The sequence below is a fragment of the Plecotus auritus genome, assembly GCF_963455305.1.
Source record: "Plecotus auritus genome assembly, chromosome: 1".
Taxonomy (NCBI): domain Eukaryota; kingdom Metazoa; phylum Chordata; class Mammalia; order Chiroptera; family Vespertilionidae; genus Plecotus; species Plecotus auritus.
Genome location: NC_137770.1, coordinates 242,130,724 through 242,151,684, shown reverse-complemented (window position 1 = coordinate 242,151,684; position 20,961 = coordinate 242,130,724). Strand labels below are relative to the sequence as shown.

The 20,961-nt window shown below is 49.6% G+C and overlaps 1 protein-coding gene across 5 annotated transcripts in view; it reads right to left on the bottom strand.

Moving 5' to 3' along the window:
* Positions 1-5,582: 5,582 nt before the first annotated feature.
* The window catches only part of BOD1L1 (biorientation of chromosomes in cell division 1 like 1), a 50,176-nt gene continuing 34,797 nt past the window's right edge, over positions 5,583-20,961 (bottom strand). For 2 of the 5 annotated variants that reach the window (XM_080641919.1, XM_080641922.1), the window contains 12 exons: positions 20,442-20,512; positions 19,771-19,843; positions 15,956-16,035; positions 15,272-15,356; positions 14,856-14,929; positions 13,865-13,940; positions 13,747-13,781; positions 12,757-12,802; positions 10,687-10,736; positions 10,508-10,589; positions 9,970-10,123; positions 5,583-6,957 (listed from right to left, as the gene is read on the bottom strand). In XM_080641919.1, coding sequence (XP_080498045.1) covers positions 6,840-6,957; positions 9,970-10,123; positions 10,508-10,589; positions 10,687-10,736; positions 12,757-12,802; positions 13,747-13,781; positions 13,865-13,940; positions 14,856-14,929; positions 15,272-15,356; positions 15,956-16,035; positions 19,771-19,843; positions 20,442-20,512 — 944 coding nt within the window. In that variant the 3' untranslated portion in view covers positions 5,583-6,839. The remainder of the gene's footprint in view (positions 6,958-9,969; positions 10,124-10,507; positions 10,590-10,686; positions 10,737-12,756; positions 12,803-13,746; positions 13,782-13,864; positions 13,941-14,855; positions 14,930-15,271; positions 15,357-15,955; positions 16,036-19,770; positions 19,844-20,441; positions 20,513-20,961) is intronic. The other 3 variants (XM_080641920.1, XM_080641923.1, XM_080641921.1) reach the window with 2 other exon arrangements.

The following is a 20,961-nucleotide window of genomic DNA, read 5'->3' as shown; positions in this document are numbered from 1 at the left end:
CAGGGGGCAGCTCCTGCATTGAGCATCTGCCCCTTGATGGTCAGTGCACATCATAGCCACTGGTCGTTCTGCCGTTCAGTCGATTTGCATATTAGCCTTTTATTATATAGCATGCTGATAAAACAGTGTTAGTAAGCTAACTAGATATAGCAGGATGCTGAAGCATGGGCCTGAAGTGCTCTCTGTTATAAGGACAGATGGATAAGGGCTAGAGAGATATTACCACACTGTAGCATCCACCTGAGTCCTTCTGATATAACCAGAAAGACAAGAAAGGAATTGACCCAACAGAAATGTGCATGTAAATTCATGGAAAGACACATGCCAGAATATTCATGGCCTTACCCTCTAGTTTCCCAAAACCTGAAACCTTCTCCAAGGCTCATTAAAAGTAGAATGGATAAGTCAGGTGTGATCTTTTCACAGCATAAGCTGTTTCACAGCAATGAGAATGAACAAGCTACAGCTACAGGCAGCCCTATGGACGCATCTCATAAATGATGCTTTCAGTGACTCACCGCGTGTCCCCGGAGCCTAGAATGAGCCTGGCACTTGGGATGCTCTTAGCAAATATTTACTGAATAGATGGTCTCATTTTAACCCTCTGAGACCCATGGGACCGGTACAGGAATTTCTATTGACAGATGAGGAACCTGAGGCATCGAGAGGCCAAGGGAATTATTCAAGGTCACGGTGAACACGGCCACTGCGTATGGCCGCCTGTCTAACAGCCTGCTCTGTAGGCCGGGCTGGCTCCCCATCGCCCTCAGGTACACAGCTATTCCCTTAGCCTTTTAGCACAAATCACATAGTTCAGTTTCTTTTGTTGTTGTTAAATCATTTTCTGAGGCAGAACTTGGAGATGTTTATTTCCATGATGGGATATTTTGGAAAGGGAAAGGGCCAGAAGGCTGTGCTTTCAAAAAAAGGGGTGTGGGGAGAGGGTGGGGAGAGAGCTCACTGGAGAGATTTATGTCCAGGAATTGCAGCAAGCTGTCATTCTGCCTGAGTAAGTGTGGCTAGGAACAGGAAGGGGAACACAGGATATTGTGGGAGATCGCAGGCTTAATGGAATGTCAAGTGGACAGATGGGACCGAGCTGTCCTGGGAACCATCAGAGGAAGAAGCTTGAGGAGGCTTTGGAGAGATCCCCACAGAGACGCAGGTGACTGGGGCTGGGAGGTGGGCTTCCTCTGGATTCAAAGAGGGTTCTCAGAGAAACATCCAAAGGAAAAGTAAAGGTGCCTTCTGTCTAAGCCATTTTTCTAGATCCATCTGTATCCAGGTCAGAAGGAAGTAGGACAAAATGAAATGATGAATAATACAGATCCAGAGACATAGAGGCATGAAACAGACTGTGGAACCTCAGAGGGAAGGCAGGGGAGGGTGGGTGGGTGGGAAGAGATCAACCAGAGAAGTTGTATGCATATATGCATAGCCCGCGGACACAGGAAATAGGGTGGTGAAAGCCTGGGGCAGAGGGTGAGGTGGGCAAGAAGAGATCAATAGGAGGACATAGGTAATACTTTCAACAATAAAGATTTTTAAAAAAAAACACATGAAAAAATAAAAGAAGGAAGTAGGAATGGGGGGTGGTGGAGAGTGGACACATGTATTGAAACATGGATTTCACTTAAGGGTTAGCTTTACTTTTTAATTTTAAGATCCAAAATGACCGAGTATATCTTTTTAAACTCCGAGGATGTTTACTGGGGAAAGAGTCTTTCTGAAGGACCAGAGGACCCCAGAATGACAGGGATGAATTTAGCAACAACGTTTGAGGGTAAACAGAGAGACCCATGAGCCAAAAATAGGCGAAGGCAAGTTCTTGTTGAATAGTTCCTTTTGGTTGAAAAATTGGGAGTTTGACTATTTTGAGTCAGAGTTGCTGAAGACTGACAAATTGGTTCCCGCAAATAAAAACAACTCTGAGCTCTGATGATAAACTCATTTTGAAAGGATGACATTTTGCACAGAGCCTGGGCCCCATTCTGGGCGAGGTCACAGGGAAGGCATGGTCTAGATGCGAACGAGGAGACGGGTCCTTCAGGAGATCTAAGCTGAGTGAAAGAGGACACACTGTTTCTGCCGAGGCTCTGAGAGAGAGATGCCCGTGGATTGCCATTTCAGAAAGCATGACAGCCTAGCATATGTTAAGGCCATGCTGCCGCAGAGCGCCAGGTGAATCCCACACCTGACTCTCACTCAGAGTGCATTGCTGAGCTTCCGAGGGCAGGAGGGAATCCACAATCACAGTTATTTTGTAAGACTTTTCATTGAATTTTTAGAGAGAGAGAGGGAGAAAAACATCCATCGGCTGCCTCCTGCATGCCCCCTACAGGGGATCGAGCCCGTAACCCCGGGCATGTGCCCTGTCTGGGAATCGACCTGGCAACCTTTCGCTGCACAGGATGACACCCAACCAACTGAGCCACACTGGCCAGGGCACAGCTGTTCTTGCAGAGAAACTTACGTGTGCATAGGAGGGTGGGATGGATGGGTGTGGGTGAGCAGACGTGCGGGTTGTAACTGATCCCTAAGCTGTGGTCCCTTCCCTTCACGCAGCCATCCCCGCTCTGCTTTGTGGTGGGGGCTGGGAGTCTACAAACATCATTTCTCCTCGGCTGGCTGGCTCTCAGCTTCTGTCAGGCGGGGCACTAAAAGCACCTGAGGGCTCAGTGCGAGAAGGAACTTGCTTCCTCTTCTTTGCTCCCCCTTCATTCCCTTAGTTAGCTCCCCCCACCGCCATGGCTCTTCACCCGGCAGTGCCAGCGGGTTCCAGATCCTCCGCTCTCCCAGAGGCAGATGGGCAGCACCCTTCCCCAGGTCTGAGTCCCCACGCTGCACCCATCCCCTCGCATCACCTCCCCACTCAGGCTTCCCTTTTATTCTCCAAGCCTAGGGTGCCGAGGGCTGCTTTCTGGTTCTTCACTCTGTGTCACATCATGTTGCCCTATTGCTTTTTCGTCCTTAAATAGTGGTTGAAGCCCGTTCTCAATATTCAATTGTGTTAACAATAGCTGATGTGGCCGGGCTGGCATGGCTCAGTGGTTGAGCACAGACCTATGAACCAGGAGGTCGCAATTGGATACCGGGTCAGAATACATGCCTGGGTTGTGGGCTCGATTCCCAGTGTGGGGTGTGCAGGAGGCAGCCGATCAATGATTCTCTCATCATTGATATTTCTCTCTCTCTCTCTCCTTTCCTCTCTGAAATCAATTAAAAAAAAGAAGAAAGCTGATGTGGTTCCCAATAGCGGACTGCACCCTAAGACAAGGTCTCTGGTGCAGGATGCAGTAGGAAGAGAATGGTTGGTGTCAGGCCTTCAGTCCCAACAGTGAGGGGTGCCTGGCAGAGGAGGAACGGGACCTGGAGGTAGAAATTCTTGTCCACTTTAATGTTTGACCTTCAGACAAACGGCTGGAGGGGGAGTAGGTACTCACGGAAGGTCTTTAGTGGAAGGTGCCTGGTCTCTTCAGGAACAAGACACACAAAGAAAACCCCTCGGAACCTAGCGGTTCACGGGGCACAGCTCCCTGGAGAACTTCACACCAGCCAGGTCACCCCTGAGGGGAGCTGTCCCACCACTGTCACCGCGTCTGTCGTGTGAAGCTGCGGGTGTCCTCAGACACTTGGTGTTAGTCTGGGCACCTGTGCGTCCTGCTGGGAACGACCCAGGGAAGTAGGTCGGCTGTCCCGAGCTCTCAACCTCACTTTTGCCCAGGGTCTACTTATACCCTTGGCGTTATTAGTAAGCTCGATGCTGGCTATCTCTCATTCACGATTCTTAGTTATCGCAGAAGCCATTTCTTAGATGCTATTAGTGCTTAAGTGAAATCAGGGAGCAAACAAGAGGAAGGTGTGGGAAACAGGTCTTAAGGGATCTAAAAGGGAAGAGATGTGAAGGGCAATGGTTAGAGACAGACCCCAGGGGGTGAGGCGGCCAGTGCAGACTGGAGCAGTCTGACCCAAGCTGTCCCAACCGCGTGCCTCTGGCCTCGGATCACATTAAAATCTGCTGGTGCCGGGAGTTTGGCCTAGACCCTGTGGACTTGGCCTCCTGGGTCATGCGTTAATATTGCTTTCTTTCTTCTCTATGCCATAAACATGGGAGGCAAAACATCAAAGCTTTTAGATTATCAATTTTCAGTCAAGATGCACCAAGAACTAACCACAAAGTTAAGTTTCTATTCACTTACATTAAAATTAAAAACTGTTCACCAGAAAGTACCATAAAGAAAAACTACACATTGTGCATATGTGTGTACATGTGTGCGTTGGAGGGTGTTCACAACACATATACACAAAGTTTTATTATGCTGAATATATAGATACTAGAGGCCCGGTGCACGGGGGTGAGGGGGGCAGTCCCTCAGCCCAGCCTGTACCCTCTCTAATCCAGGAACTCTAGGGGATGTCTGACTCACAATCTGGGACTGCAGGCTCCTAACCATTCGCCTGCTTGCCTGTCTGATCACTCCTAACTACTCTACCTGCCTGCCTGATTGCCCCTAACTGCCTCTGCTTGCCAGCCTGGTCACCCCCTAACTGCTCTCCTGCTGGCCTGATCACCCCTAACCGCCTCTGCCTTGGCCCCCGCCACCATGGCTTTGTCCAGAAGGAAGTTGGACATCCAGAAGATGGCTGGTCGACTCAGTCTAATTAGCATATTACCCTTTTATTAGTATAGATGCTTATATCTTCATATAAGAATATATGAAGAACTCCTACAAGTCAGTAAAAAAACCCAACCAAACAAAAAAGCCACAAAGAACAAAATGGACACAAGACACGAACAGGCATTTCACAGGAGAGGAAGCAAGGATGGAAATAAACACACGGAAAGATGTTCAATCTCTTTGAACACCTCACCACAGTGAGATCTTTTTCCACCGTCCAGAGAGGCACGACGGAAGCAGCCCTGGACTGAACCAAATGCCAGGGAAGAGAAGCACACTGCTGGCAGAAATGCAGCGTGGCAACAGCATCTGGGAAACAATTTGGCATTACCCTGCAGAGCTGAAAACACGCGTACCCTAGGAATGAGCAGTTGTACCCCGGAGCAGAAAGCTGGTGTGTCTTGGCGTGGGGGATGGGGCTACATTAAAGTCCTAGCCTTCGAAGTGCCGTGTGGGCTGGTGCTCTGGTTCACAGGCTAATGGCCTGGAGACAGCAGCCAGCCTTGTCCTCCCACTTACCTCTATGTGCCGACAAATATCACTTCCTGAATGTACAATGATAAGTTTGGAAAGGTCTGCCTTCAAAGTATTTATAGAATATTCATAGAAACGTTAACCTGGAAACCATCTGAAGACCATCACAGGCAAATGGATAGCTTAGTATATTGTGATATAGTCTTTAAACGGAATACTATACACCTGTGAAAATGAGCGGACCGGAACCACACACAACTTTGTCAATTCTCGATGAATCTTGTCAGAAGATCAATGTCACCTGATATTCAATTCTATCAAGAGGGATGCCCTCACTGACTATTTAAATGTGAAAATGGAATGTGTCTAAGAGAAGAAATGGTTTTCAAAGGGAGAAATTGTAAAGTTCAGGAAAAAAAATTCTTACCACTAAAGTTTTGGGAACATTTTATAATTTATATATAAAATCTCAGTAAGAAACCATGTAAAATGACAGAAATATCCACTTTACATTGAGTCAAAAAAAATTTCACACACACTGGATGTAAATTTTAATTACAAAACAAGAATATGAATAAAACATTTTAAAATAATCTCAATTATTTGGCAACTCATCACATCATTGCTAGAGACAAATTTGATCGTAAGAACAGTTTAATCTTATGAAAAATGTTAAGTTGGACAGTTTGCTCGTATGGGAGTTGACGGTGTTTAAAAAAGGACCTGGCAGCAAAGCCAGTCTCTATCCTGAAGTAATTGTGCAGGAAACAACACAAAATCCTGAATCATGATAGCAGTGACCTGATCTTCGAAGCGCTTCTCTTCCAGTCGAGGTGATGGTGAAAGAACAGGGGCTCCGCCTAGGGGCGGCGGAGGGGCGCGGCCACGGGCAGAGGGTGTCTGCCGCAGGTGACTGCCGCATCGCCACCAGGACCAGGGCCCCTCCCGCCCGTGGGCTGGTAGTAAAGTCAGACGCGAGGATCATCTAAAACAAGTGACATCCTAAAACACGGAGCCGCGACTGCGAGCAGAAGAGCAGCGGGGCCGTGAGCTAAGCTACTTCACTGGCTGCATGCGCGGAGGCTCCGGAGTTCCTGCCAGGCCAGGCCAGGCTGCGACAGGTACGGGGCAGGCAGTCCTAAAACACTTCTAACGACTGCACCGCCTCTAAAACCCTTCCATTAATTAAAAAAGTAATAAAATAATAAACAGATATATAGTAAAGTTCACAGATAAGTTTTCTCTGTAAAATAAATAAAGTGTTCATTGATTAGCATCATACACAGAGTAAAATACAGCCTATTTTTTACATGTTTATATACTGTACACAGGGGACCCGCAGGCGGCCTGGTGTCCGATGGGCGGGAGGGTGTGTTGGTGGTGTGCCCCGTGGGGAAATCCCAGTGTGCAGTGTTAAAATATACAGCTCCTTTGTCTTGAGTTCAGATACAAAGTAAACTTATTTTCCTTTATCTGAAGTAAATGTACATAATACCTTCTATGAACAATAGTTTATAAAGCTGTTTAAAACGTAAGGAGGGAAGCTTGCACTAGGAACTCAGCACATGCATGTCCTTTCCCTGGTTAAAGCCCGCTGACGGCGAGGCCGGCACGTCCTCCCGCTTCTCCATCCAGACTCCTCGGGCTCCAGACGCGGGGCTCGGGGCGCCCAGGGCGGCAGGCAGATTACCGCTTCACCTTCTTCGCGGGCGCCTCCTCCACTCTCTGCTGGCCTCGCGTACGAGCCCCAGGGGGGCTGGCCTCCCGCTTGCGCTTGGTGGAAGGGGACAGCTGTGCCTTCGACCTGCAGTGGACAAAAGCCAGGCAGGGGTGAGAGGTAAGAGGGGCTGCTTTGAAGGATTTGGGAGGTCTTTAAAGAGATGGAAGGTTTTTTTTACCTTGGGCGCCCAGAAGAGAAAACCGGGGTGGCGTTATATGGGAAAAGGAGTCCGGAAGAGCTGGAGCCGACCCGCTATTGGCCGACGGCCTCACCCAGAGTCAGAAGCCTGGCCCGGCTCCGTTCTGCCACACTCTAGGTGCTGACCTCGGTCAACTCGACCTCCGGGCCCCAGCGCTTCCATCTACACGCAGCCGCCCACGCACCCTGCCCCCGTGCAAACACCGGCAGCAGGCGTGCTGGGCCATGCTGCGCGGCGTTAGCCAGGCATTCAGACCTGTGACCTCCAGGAAAACAGGCCTCGCCTTGAGTCCTGGCCAGGCACTAGCATGCAAGGCTCCCAGGCGTTGAGAGCAGCAGGCCTGTGTAGGAGGGCCGTGTGGGGAGGACAGACCGGTGAGGGCCCCCAGACGCCCTCTGCACCTCCCTAGTCCGTTTGGAGTAGGTTTCCACTTGGGAAACCAGTGATCCCCAAAGACAGTTATTTGGCAAGACAAAATTCCTCAAGGAACTCAGGAAGAAGGCGTCGCTGTACCAGAACTAGCCTCAGAGGGTTAGTGACCTGAGTGCGCAGGGACTTACCCTCCTAATGGGTTTGCTGGCTGTTTCTGGCTGCCCAGATGGGCAGTGGCCCGTGCAGACAGCGCTCTGCAGTGCTTTCTGAAAGGGACTGCAGAAACCAGGGCCTCTAGAAAGGACGAGGCCCCTGTGGGCGAGTCAGAGAAAGGGGACGAAAAGGAGGACAATGGCTGGTCTTCCGGAACGTTGCTAACAAGCAGATCTCATGTCTCCAAGACTAACTCTGTTTTTTTTCTGTGTGAGACAGTTTCCAGTGATTTACAGAAAGACGAATCTGTGATACACAGGATACACACTGGCTGACAAGGTCAAGATCCCAAAGTGTTCACGAGAGTGGAGTCCGGGGCCGAGCTTAATGAAGGCGCAGTCTGCAGGCTGAAGGCCCTGGGACTGGGTCCACGTCGTCTACTACACAGGTTTCAGGTGAAGAGGACCTGGGTCACCAGCAGAAACGCTACGAGGAGGACGTGCTGGGCACGTGCAGGTCAGGCGGGAGCTCAGGGGCTGCCGCGCTGCCGCAAGGCCGCGGGCACGGAGGTGGGCAGTCCTCCGGGTTCACCGGCCTACACTCGGTGCAGCGCGCTTGCTTCTTAGAGGAGACGTGAGCTGAAAACAGGGATGACCAGGGGCGCACACGGGAGAAGCCCAGCAGCTGCCCTCGGACGTTTAAGGGGGAGCCGCAGGGAGGCCAGCTCCTGCTGAGGCCCAGGAAGGCGTCCAGGAGGCGCGGCTGATAGGCCACCGCGGCCATGCTGGCGCAGCGCCTGATACTCAGCTGTTGGCGGTACTGACCCGCCAAGACCCCTCCTCGCCCTGAGAATCTGTGTAGACGCGGGGACTGTGAAGACGTGGTGCCCGGAACCCATCACCCTGCCAAGGCACCTGAACCAAAGGGAAGAACACTTGTGAACCAAACGCTTTAGAGCACGTACGGCAGAGCACCGATAAGCCAGCGGTTACAGGACTGAGTCAGGTGACACGGACTTCTGAAGAGGGAATTTAAGAGGCAGATACGACAGCTATTCTGAGATACTCACTGGAAGACGCTGAGGAGGCTGGTGGGACTTTCTGAGGGGGCCTGACTAAGAGGGAGGCGGTGGTGCTGGGGGTGTCCTGCACCCGACACAGGGCGCTGGGCTCCCGCACCCACCCTCTCCTGTCAGCGGGGATCTAGATTCAGTGACGTGTCTTCTGTGGATCTGAGCTGCCCCCCTAACAAACACACATGGGACCACCTCCTCCCAGCCACTTGGGCACCTCAAGTTTCCAGCTCGACAGTCCGAGTCTCTGAGGGTTACACCAAGGCCCAGCGGCTGCTATGACAAGCTGGGAGGAATGATAAGTCGGTTGATTTCCAGCCTCTATCTGTTGTAAGGCACTCCCATGGCAGGTGTTAAGAAGTGATATTCTAGAAATGTTCCTGAACTTTTCAATCTTGGGTAAGGAAATTACAGATGAGGATACCAAGATGAACAGCTGTGAATCATATTACAAATGGAAAATAGTCTCACTTCAGAAATATTATTACACTATAAAGGGATGTAACATTTCTGAACAGTGCAGTGGGGCGGGGAACACTGGTGATTACAGGAACACGGACCCGGCTTCTCTCCGTGAGGACTACGCCAAGCCCCTGATGTTCCGATGACACTGAGGCGTAAGGGATTGCGCAAACACGCTGGACTGTGGTACTAGTTCCCAGAGGCTTCCGGCCAGACCAGGGTTTGGGGAACATAAAATTACTAGTTATGCCCTGACCGGTTTGGCTCAGTGGATAGAGCGTCGGCCTGCGGACTGAAGGGTCCCGGGTTCGATTCCGGTCAAGGGCATGTACGTGGGTTGCAGTCACATCCCCAGTGGGAGGTGTGCAGGAGGCAGCTGATCGATGTTTCTCTCTCATCGATGTTTCTAACTCTCTACCCTCTCCCTTTCCTCTCTGTAAAAAATCAATAAAATATATTAAAAAAAATAAAAATAAAATAAAATTACTAGTTACGTAAGCTAACAGTGGTCTCACGTGGGCAACTTCACGTGAGCAGCCTCTTCCGGAGACTGGCTGGAGGCCCCTCCCTCGCTCGCTGGAGCGAAGCTGCTGCCTGTGGGGACTGTGCTGCACGGGCTGTTTTCACCCTGGTGATCAGCGTGTCAGGGACACCTCCGCACGGTCGACAAACAACGTGTCCAGGCTCCCACCAAACAGGTGTCTGAAGCCTAGCGGAGCCTGTGATCCCCAGTAATGGTGGAAGATGGCAACAGGTTCGCCAAGAACGAAACGTCAGGGGCTGAGAGCACAGGCTCCCTGACCCGCAAAGGCCGCTGGGAGCTCGGTGCACCCGTTACCTCTGGGCCTCTGACCTGGCGGCAGACCTGGTGGTGGCCCCCGAGGGCTCGTCCTCTTCCTCCTCTTCCTCCTCCTCCTCTGACTCCTGGTCTTTCCTGTCCTCGGTGGCTTCAGAAACCGACTTCTGGCGTTTCCTTTCTGGTTCCGAGGATTCTGCTCAAAGAGAAGGGTCACACCTGGATTGTACAATTCCCAACGTGCTTCCCAGGCCAGAGCCCCGAGTTGAGGGTGTGGGGTGTCAGGAACCTGCAGGCAGAAGTGCTTTTCCATTTCCTCTGGGTTTCGGAGCTTTGCGACTCACAACTGTTTAGCTTGGCCTCAGACACATTTGGGAGAGTTTACTTAGGCGGTGCACAGCCGGCGTCCATGCACACGTCATGCGGACGCAGAGCATCTGGGACGTAGCACTTCTGACACGGGATTAGAGCCGGTTCACACGTATTTATGTAACATGAATACCAGCTGTGCCCCACCAGGGTTTTCTCACCCGAAGGGAAACTCAAAGGCTCTGCCACTGAGCACTCGCTGGGAACGTACCGGCATCGTCGGAGGTGAGAGAACGCTTGGGCTTCCTTCCTCGCCGCCGCGCACCTGCCACCGCTCTCTCGTCACCGTCATCCTAGAAGCAATTACGTTAGAGTTGAAAGGGGGGCCCGCTGAGCACGTACTGAGTTTATCTCGAAAGGCCGTGTCTTGATAAGAAAAGCAACACTTACGTTGCCTCCACTCTTTTCTTGCAGGGCACCCGGTTCTTTACTGGACTCATCTTTAAGAAAAGGGAGACCTCCGCATTAATACTTCATCAGTGTAACATTTAAATGGCAACCGTCTGGCTCGTGGTCTACGAATACACCAGTGCTGATGAATGGATTTTCATACAAGTCATCATGTTTGTCTGAGCCAAGCAAAGTCCGAGCCGGAATAGCTGGCACATTGGGATGTGAGTAAGGACACTGAAGGTTTGTCACTAATAAGCTCTGTGATCTGGCAAATCACCTAAATTCCCGGACCCTCAGGATGAGGAGTTGTGTTAGATCACCTTGACTGTCCCCTTCAGCTCAAAGGCTCTGAACCCAGAAAAGGAGGGGGAGGGGCCATGGAGGGGTCCCCCAAGAGCACCGGGAACTGTGGTCAGGATTGCAGACTCCACTGGAATCTCAATGTAACTCTGTAAATATTATAATCCCATTATATAGTTAGGAAAAAAAAACAAAAACGAGGCTCCAGTAACTTCATTTAAGCAATTTGTTCATCACTTAACTGAGAAATTGGGTGATAGCTGGAATTCTTTGACTCTAAGTACTTAACATTATGGTAACTAAAAAAAATTAAAAAAATATTTTAAGGCACTCTTAGTTTGTACATGCCTATTCTTCATGTATTTGCTTTCTGTAGGTACTATAACTTCCTGTGTCTTGGTAAGAAAAATGCAGTTAGAGGTTAGTTCGATACACCATCTTCCAATAGCTAGATTATGGGTCCTCGAAAGATGCTCCACAACCCAGACACTTATCAGTGATGGGACCGTAGCAGTCGCCCTTCTCTGCAGTCAACTGACGAGGAAGAGCTGAATCAAGAAAAGGGCCCACAGCTCTAACCGGTTTGGCTCAGTGGATAGAGCGTCGGCCTGCGGACTGAAGGGTCCCAGGTTCGATTCCAGTCAAGGGCATGTACCTTGGTTGCGGGCACATCCCCAGTAGGGGGTGTGCAGGAGGCAGCTGATTGATGTTTCTCTCTCATCGATGTTTCTAACTTTCTATCCCTCTCCCTTCCTGTCTGTAAAAATCAATAAAATATATTAAAAAAAAAAAAGAAAAAGAAAAAGAAAAGGGCCCACAAAGAAGAATCCCGCTTTAAACTGGTCATTATTACCTCGATTCACAACACCACTGCTAACCAACCCCAAACACAACCACACAGCTTACACTGGAATCCTTAAAGGGCATGCAAGCTATAAAAATCCTTGCTATATGGACTTAAAATATTGTTATATTGTGAATAAAAATTGGTTAAAAGCCAAGCATAAGCAGAATCTCCTTTTTAAAACAAACCAACAGACAAACATTAATCTCCCAAGAGATAAGAAAAACTAAAGTATGACCACAGATCACATGTGTTAAATGTGAGAAACTTACTTTCTACATTTGCTTGACCTTGGTGATCAGAATACATCCCCTCCTGATTTGACGATGCTGCTTATTTGACCCCCAATAGCTGCCACACCCATCTTTTTGCCTATGTCGAACCTACAAAACCCCATGGTGGCTCTTCTTGCTTTTATGTGAAAACTGTAGGCAACAGTAACAAAAAACATGGAGTGTGCCCATCATCCCAGCATCCGGAGCTAATCGCCATCAACAGTTGGAACCAGGACACAAATACTTGAAACAATTTTATCTCTTGCATCCTGGCTTTGACACTGCCAAAGCTGCTTTAGCAATTCTTCTTCTGAGAATAGGCTCCTGACAGCAGTGCCCAGCCCCGAGGCTGGTTTATTTCTCCCGGACACATGTCCAGTAAGTTATGGTTTGCACATGGCAAAGTGTCTTCCCGAGTTTGCTTTTTCCTGCCTTCATGCTCCTCTCTGAAGGCTTCCCAGACTTCTAAAACCAAGAATGGCTCAGATCACAGGGAAAGCCAACAGGCACAGTCTCTCAAGGCTGTAAGGACAGCTGTCTTCTCCAAGGAGGCCACCCACTCGTGAGAGACCGTGACACTGTAAAGCTACCCCTGCAGCAGCCTCATGCCTTTCTTACATCGCACAGAGCAACCCTGTAGGTACACACCTGCTTGCATTACTTTCGGTTTGCCGCCAGGGGGAGACTGTTCTACCTGAATTTAAACAAACAAAACACTGAGGTCAGCATTTGTCATCAGCACATAGAAGGTTTCAGGGGTGGGCAAACTTTTTGACTCGAGGGCCACAATGGGTTCTTAAACTGGACCGGAGGGCCGGAACAAAAGCATGGATGGAGTGTTTGTGTGAACTAATATAAATTCAAAGTAAAGGAGTGGAGGGGAGAGCAAGAGAACCGGATAGAACAGCCGGATCTGGCCCACGGGCTGTAGTTTGCCCACAGCTGGTTTAGGACCTCCATTTAAATAGAACATTTGGGTCCTACTTTCTGCAGGGGATGAAGAACACCAAGCGAACATGACGCCATGCTTTTATCGGGGCTGCCACAGCCTCCTCCCCGGGGCTGGAGGACACGCAGCACAGCCCACTGTTAATAGTCCCCAACGCCCATGACCAGCTTCCACACTGGGAAATGCATTCACATGTGCCTCTTTGGTTCTGTTGTCTTACAATAATTCCATGATACCCAAGGAAATGGGCTCTCAAAGGGCCGTGTGGCCGGCCCCATGTCATGGCCTGGGAGTAAGGGGCAGAGCTGAGGCTCAAATCCCACTGCCCTTTGTTAGTTCAGCGGACATGTCTGTCCTTCTGATGAGGCTGTCACCAAAACTCACTCACGCAGTGGAATCTGGATGCGATGAATTAACGGTGACCACAGAGGGTAAGTTCCTAGAAAATTTTTATGGAACCAAACTCTCACGTGAGGAAGGAAGCAGACTGAGGAACCAACAATGCTGCTATGAAACGATCAGCAGTAAGATAGTAGCTGAAAGGTTATTCAGTATTTTCTTTAAGAAAGCCTTCTAAAGCTTTCCAATACTGTTAAAGAATGAAGTTGTTTGGAACATCAGACGCTGCGGCATACCCTTTCTAGGTCAAGGGCAAACGTGAAGAGTTCTCATCTTTTGCAATTACTTACAGTGACAGCGCCGGCATCTGCTCTGCTGTCTTCTTCTAAAAAGTGCAAACACAAATCTCACTTAGAAAGTCAGTTTGAAAATGTCTTGTGTGAACTACAAACACACCCAAGTACCCACTGGTTTTCAATGCTGTTTCCACAGGGTGTTTCCGAGGTCTTCCTCTCTTCCTTTTAACGATCACTGGCTGGTCTTCCTAAGGGGAGAGGAAACAATGCATATTCACTTTACCTGCCATTACCCAGATCCTATGTCATTTTCTCGAAACGAGAGTTCGGGCTCCTTCCCGAAGGTCTCCGATCCTGGCTCTGTCACTCTAAACACACAGGACGCTGGGCTCAGCACCTCTTTCCCCAGCGCTGTGCCCTCACCTCAAACACTGGCCATTGCTGCGCCAGCTCTCAGGCGTGAGAATTCTGAGACAATGAGGCGATGCCAGTGGGCGTGTGGTGTTAGCTTTCACTTCTGAATAAGTATGCACACCCATTTACATTTGGGTCCAGTCCAGTCACTTGTGACCGCACGTTATTCCTTATAGAGAAGAAAGGAGGCCACTGAATTTCTCATTCAGAGGAGAAGGAAACAGAAAGAATGATTAAAAAGCCCGGCAAACTAGGCCATGGCTAGCTAGAAGGCCTGGCGGGGGCTCAGGCCGTTTCCTGGATTCAAAGGTCTGTCCCAGGCCATTGTGGTTATGTGCCCCACTGGGCTCTCTGCGAATCCGAATGGTCAGGGAGCGAGCAGCCTCCCCTGAGCCTCTGCCGGGCCTCGAGCACCTGGTCCCGGGGGACCCCGCAGGCCCGCACGCCTGGCCTCACTGCTGTGTGGGTGGCCATCAGTACCTGACGTGGCCGTGAGGACAGCTCTGGGCTGACCCTGTGCGGCTGTGACAGAAATAGGCCTCATACAAATGTTGGGATGAAATGAAGGTGAAGAGAACATAATTAATCAAAATAACACTGATAAAATGCACTGTATAAAAAGGCACCCCCTGTAGTTAAAAAAAGGCACAACTTCTTCAACTCCTTCCAAAGAAAATTGAGGTTACAGCTTTTTATTTGTTTTTAGTCCTGGAGTAAATGGGAACAAGTATGAAACGGTCCTCACCCACCTCCTGAGACTTAGTGTTGTCATCGTCATTCTGCTCCGTCTTCTCGCCAGCAGCTTCGCCACCGCTATACTCATCTGTAGAAACGGCAGAGCACAGTCGGCTGGGGACCAGCGTCCGCCTCACCGCCGACCCCACCCAGGGGACCACACAGCCCCTGCCACACACGTACTCCACTCTCAGGCCCAGGCCCCCACAGTTAAGAAGCCAGAGTCTGGTCAGCTCGTAAGCAGCACACTTTGGGGAGAACAGGATCCAAATCAGAAACGATGCCCAAGCCCCGTGGATATTAAGCAGGCGTGTGACCGGATGGTCAAGGGAAGCGAGGGGCGAGTGTCGGGGATGCCTGGCCCGAGATGCTGCTGCCTGAATGGTTAGTCTCCTCTCAGCACATTTCAACTCAGCAGATGCCCCCTCACCTCGCTCCTCCATGGCCCGGGCGGCAGCGGTGCGCGTGCTGGGACTGGTTTTAGAGGACTCTTCCGAATCCCCAGAGCTCTCTTCCTGCAGAGGAGTTGAACAAGACAAGAAACGCCTTTTACAAACTCATCCATTTAGCCTCCCAAAGTTTTCCTTTTATTTTAAAAACAATTCCCCAGTGATCTTTTAGAATAGTCTGTAGTAAACTGTTTTAAAAAGGAACAATGTTGCTGCCAGTGAAAGTATACAAAGGATACAAATTTTGAAGGCAGAAGGACATGAGATAAGGTTCAAGTGTAAAGCACCAAAGACACCCATATTCTCCCTGCAAAACGGAAACCGCTCTTCTCCCTGACCCTGGACTTTGTGTTTTCGAGAGAAAATGCAGGAGAACAGGAACTTGCAACAAATTTAATGAAATAAATAAAAAAATTGTGCCTGGATTTTTATTAGTGTCTATCTTATAACAAGCACATTAAATATAATTTATTATTTAAAAAAATAAAAAATAAAGTGTACCTTTTGTTTCTTTTTTGAGCCTAAAAAAATACACCGTTGATAATACAGTGATTATTATGAGAGATTCATAAAGGAAAAGGGGTACTGGAAGGAAAAATATATACCTGCTCACACTGCAGTAACGGGGTCACTCCTGACATTTAAACTAGCGTGTGGAAAGATACCTTCGCATCCCGTGGCTCGGCTTCAGAGCGTTGCCTCCGTGCCGCTTCTATTTTGGAATCCGGGGCATCTGAATTATCGTCTGAAAATCAGTTTGGACAGAATCACAAAGGGATAACAGCTAAACGGGAAATGAAACTCTTGGTTCTGTTTGAGGACAGTCTGAGACTTCTTTCTGGGTCTTATGCTTCAGAGATGCTAGGTATTCTAAATGTATGCATGTCATGTGATTTGAACACTGAACACTGGCTTGGGCAAAGCCAAAAAAATAATACTAATATGAAAATCCACAAATGCTCAGATGTCACCACAAACACAGCAGTTCTATTGAAAGGGCTTAGGGCATGTGGATACTCTTTTTTCCTGAACGAGTTTCCGATGAGGTGCAGGTAGGGATGAAGACCATGGGCTTGGCTGGGAATCTCTCAGGATCTTATTCTTTTTACTTATTAAATGGTGACAATAACTAACACATAGTTATTGTGAATGTGTATATTACCATGGATAATAACTAGATATAGTATGAACTGAATAATTATAAAATAGTTGTTTCCTGCCAAAAAAAGGAAAGTATTTATGCATTCTTTCTCACATATTATTTAACTAGTGGCCTGGTGCATGGATTCATGCACAGTGAAAGGAAATTAATTAGAAGAAATATTTTAATATCGCTATTTGCCCTTTCTCTATAATAGAAGTGTCAACCAAATTCACAATCGATAATGACAGATCGAAACACATGCATGCGATTGGCACCAGCGAGAGCTTTATATGTATACTAGAGGCCCGGTGCATGAAATTCGTGCATGGCGGGGGGGAGGTGTCCCTCAGCCCAGCCTGCACCCTCTCCAATCTGGGACCCCTCTCACAATCCAGGACTGCTGGCTCCCAACTGCTCGCCTGCCTGCCTTCCTGATTGCCCCTAACCGCTTCTGCCTGCCAGCCTGATCACCCCCTAATCACTCCCCTGCCAGCCTGATTGATGCCTAACTGATCCCCTGCCAGCCTGTTTGCCCCTAACTGCCCTCCCCTGCAAGCCTGGGTCCCCCCCAACTGCCCTCCCCTGCAGGCCTGGGTCCCCCCCAACTGCCCTCCCCTGCAGCCCTGGTTCCCCCCAACTGCTCTCCCCTGCAGGCCTGGTTACCCCTAACTGCCCTTCCCTGCAGGCCTGGTCGTCCCAATTTCCCTCCTCTGCCAGCTTGGTCACCCCTAACTGCCCTCCCCTGATGGCCTGATCGCCCACAACTGCCCTCCCTTGCAGGCCTGGTCCCTCCCAAATGCCCTCCCTTGCAGGCCTGGTCCCTCCCAATTGCCCTCCCTTGCTGGCCATCTTGTAGTGGCCATCTTGTGTCCACATGGGGGCAGGATCTTTGACCACATGGGGGGAGCCATCTTGTGTGTTGGAGTGATGGTCAATCTGCATATTACTCTTTTATTAGATAGGATAGAGGCCTGGTACACGGGTGGGGGCCAGCTGGTTTGCCCTGAAGGGTGTCCCGGATCAGGGTGGGGGTTCCCTTGGGGTGTGGGGCGGCCTGGGCGAGGGGCCTGTGGTGGTTTGCAGGCTGGCCACGCCCCCTGGCAACCCAAGTGGAGGCCCTGGTATCTGGGGTTTATTTATCTTCTACAATTGAAACTTTGTAGCCTGGAGCAGAGCCAAGCCTTCTGCTTGCTCCGTGGTGGCAGCCATTATTGTTGGGATATATGTATCTTCTATAATTGAAACTTTGTAGCCTGGAGCGGAGGCCTGGGCCGGCCAGGGCTGCAGAAGCTTGGCTTCCTCCATCGCCGCGGGCAACCCTAGCCTCCTGCTCTTTCCAGCTCTGTGGCTACTGCCATTTCTGTTTGGTTTTATGTATCTTCTATTATTGAAACTTTGTACCCTTGAGTGGAGGCCTAGGCCGGCAAGGGCAGGCGGAAAGCTTGGCTTCCTCCATTGCCAGGGAAACCCAAGCCTCCCTCCTGCTCTCTGTGGTGGTAGCCATCTTGGTTGGGTTTATTTGCATATTCCCCCCTGATTGGCTGGTGGGCGTGGCTTGTGGGTGTAGTGGAACGATGGTTAAATTGCATATTACTCTTTTATTAAATAGGACTAGAGGCCCGGTATACGAATTCACGCACCAGTGGGGTCCCTTGGCCTGGCCTGCGGGATCGGGCCGAAATTGGCTCTCCGACATCCCCCAAGGCAGTGGTTGGCAAACTGTGGCTCGCGAGCCACATGAGGCTTGCAAGCTGCGGTTTGCCGCTCTGCTGACTAATGAGTTTGCTGACCACTGCCCCAAGGGGTCCCAGAATATGAGAGGGCACAGACCAGGTCGAGGGACCCCACCGGTGCATGACTGGGGAGGGGAGAGACGCGGGAGGTTGTCCAGCCCATTTTGCTCAGACTTGATTGGCCAGACCCTAGCAGCAAGCTAACCTAGTGGCTGGAGCATCTGCCCCCTGGTGGTCAGTGCACATCATAGCAACTGGTTGACTGCCCCCTGGTGGTCAGTGCATGTCATAGAGAGTGGTTGAGTGGCCTTAGCATATCATTAGCATATTATGCTTTGATTGGTTGAATGGCTGACCGGTCAACTGGACACTTAGCATATCAGGCTTTTATTATATAGGATTTTTAAATTGCCATTGTGCATCATATGTACTGGCCGGTCAGTCTTGCGCATGTGCTAGCCAACGTTTATTTTTAAATTGCCAGTTCCTGTCATATGTACCGGCTGGTCGGTCCATCTGATGGACGAACATACGTTTGGTCACTTAGCTTTTTATGTAAATAGATAAGTGTTTACTGAACTTGTACTTTGTGTCAGGTATCTTTATATAGAAAAGGAGAATATGCAAAGTGTCCCTATGGGAGTTTGACCGGGAGTTGATCACTCACTATGACGTGTGCTGACCACCAGGGGGCAGTGTGAAATGAAGGAAAATCCCCGGCTGGCAGCCGGCAGCCAGGGAAGGGAGGCCCCGACCAGCAGCCAGAAGGCCCTGATCGTCCCTAATCACCGGCCAGGCCTAGGGACCCTACCCGTGTGCAAATTTTGTGCACCAGGCCTCTAGTTAAAGTATAAAGATCTCTGCACTGCCCAGTAATGGTAGCCACTAGCCACATGGGGCTCCTGAAATTTAAAGTAATTAAATTGGAACACAATAAAAAATTCAGTCTTTCATTTACATGGACCACATTTAAGTGCACGGCTAGTAGCCACTGTTCTGTACAAAACAAATATAGGGCATTTTCCTTCTGGACGGCACTGCCACAGACCAGGAGGAAGCCAACGAGGCACAGAAGGGCCATTAGGTGCCTTTAGTGCTTCACTAGCTCTGTGGGGCACTGGTTTATAATCTAAAATAAGGAATTTGGTGGTGCCTGGCTGGGCCTCAGGCCCAGGCTGCAGGAGTCCCAGTCTTTCTCAGCAGACAATCTGGACCAAGTCCATAAAAGACCCTTCAGGTGTCAAGCTGGTCTGGAAACCAACTACACTCAAGAGCTGGGAAGTAAACAACGACAATTCATCCGTGAACACGCGGGCTTGATTTAAAAACCTGTACACCTGTGGACCCAGGCAATTCAAACCCACATTCTTCAAGGTCAACTGTATTTTTGATCCTTGGTTGGGAATCTGTGTATGCGTAGGGCTGACCTAAGTTACACTCAGATTTTCTACTGTGCAGGTGGTCAGGGTCCCTACCCCTCGTTCTGTTCAAGGGTCCACTGTACCACGCTCTAGAATTTTCTGCTCTTGGCCCACTATTTCACATGTGAAAAAAACATGATTTTCAAATACGCCTGAAACAAGGACATGTATGTTCTAAGTACCCGGTTCGTCTTCCGAAGAGGGGTAGTGCTTTTTCCTTTTCCTCCTAGGTGTATGCCTTTCGTTCTCCTCCACCTGGAATTAAGAATGACCCTGTTAAAGACACCTGGATTTGCATCCTGCCCACTGAAACGAGGCACATTAACTTCTAGCCTTCAGAATATAATTTCATATAAATGTAAAAGTCTAGAATAACACTTTCGGCATCTAGATTTGGATTAGTCTAAGCTTGAGTCTTTCCTTTTTTTCAATTCGAGTGTAAATCTACATGAAATATCAAATCTGTCTCTGGTTGCACACTATACTTCAAACAGTTCTAAAATACATTTACAAAGCATTTCTCATGTTGCCATCTCTGCAGTCGAGCTATGCGTGACAATCGACGGCACATCACGAACTAACTGGTGTTTCTCTCCCCTCGGTGGCCCAAGAAAGGGCAGATGAGAGGCAGGACATGAAAAGAGATTCTTGAGTGTGCGACAGGGACACATCCAAGTCACCCTGGGGTCTGTCCAATTACCTGAGCACCACCTGAGCAGACACAGATCACAGTGATGTGGAGAACTCGCAACCCTCCCCTTTATTTCTGACATAGACACAGAGTGAAGCTTCTGTGCACAGGTGAAAACACTGTATGAAACACAAAATCCTCAAGTGTCTTATGAAAACCCACCTCTGTAGGATCCGCTTCAGCACCTTGACCCCGTCTGGCTTCTGTGCTGTCATCTCTAGCACTGGAGATCGCTGAGCAATAAACACAAAAGAGAAAAACAACCTTAAATATTTATTCATCCCAATACCTACCGCAGGGGTGAGTGTGGCAGGGGAAGGAAAGAGGAAGAGACTTTGCAGACAGCGCCAGGGAAGGCCCAGGACTTCCATTTCCACATGTGAGTCAAAGGGGTTCAGGGAGGGAAGAGGACCCCCGACTTCACAGCCACCCTCCTGGCTCCGGCAGCAGCTCAGCACGAGTGCCCAAGGAGAACAGGCATCACTTCTCAGCCATGAGGTTAGCGAACGCCCAAACCGCAGGATAATCAAATATGGGAGAAGGCGTGGGCTGAGAACTGAAAAACCACCGGGGACAATTTGGCACATTCAGTCAAACTGAGGAGGTGTCTCCCGACCCAGCAATCCCACACCTGGAGGGACAGGTGCGCTCACTACACATGCACTGGGTAACGGGGACAGGA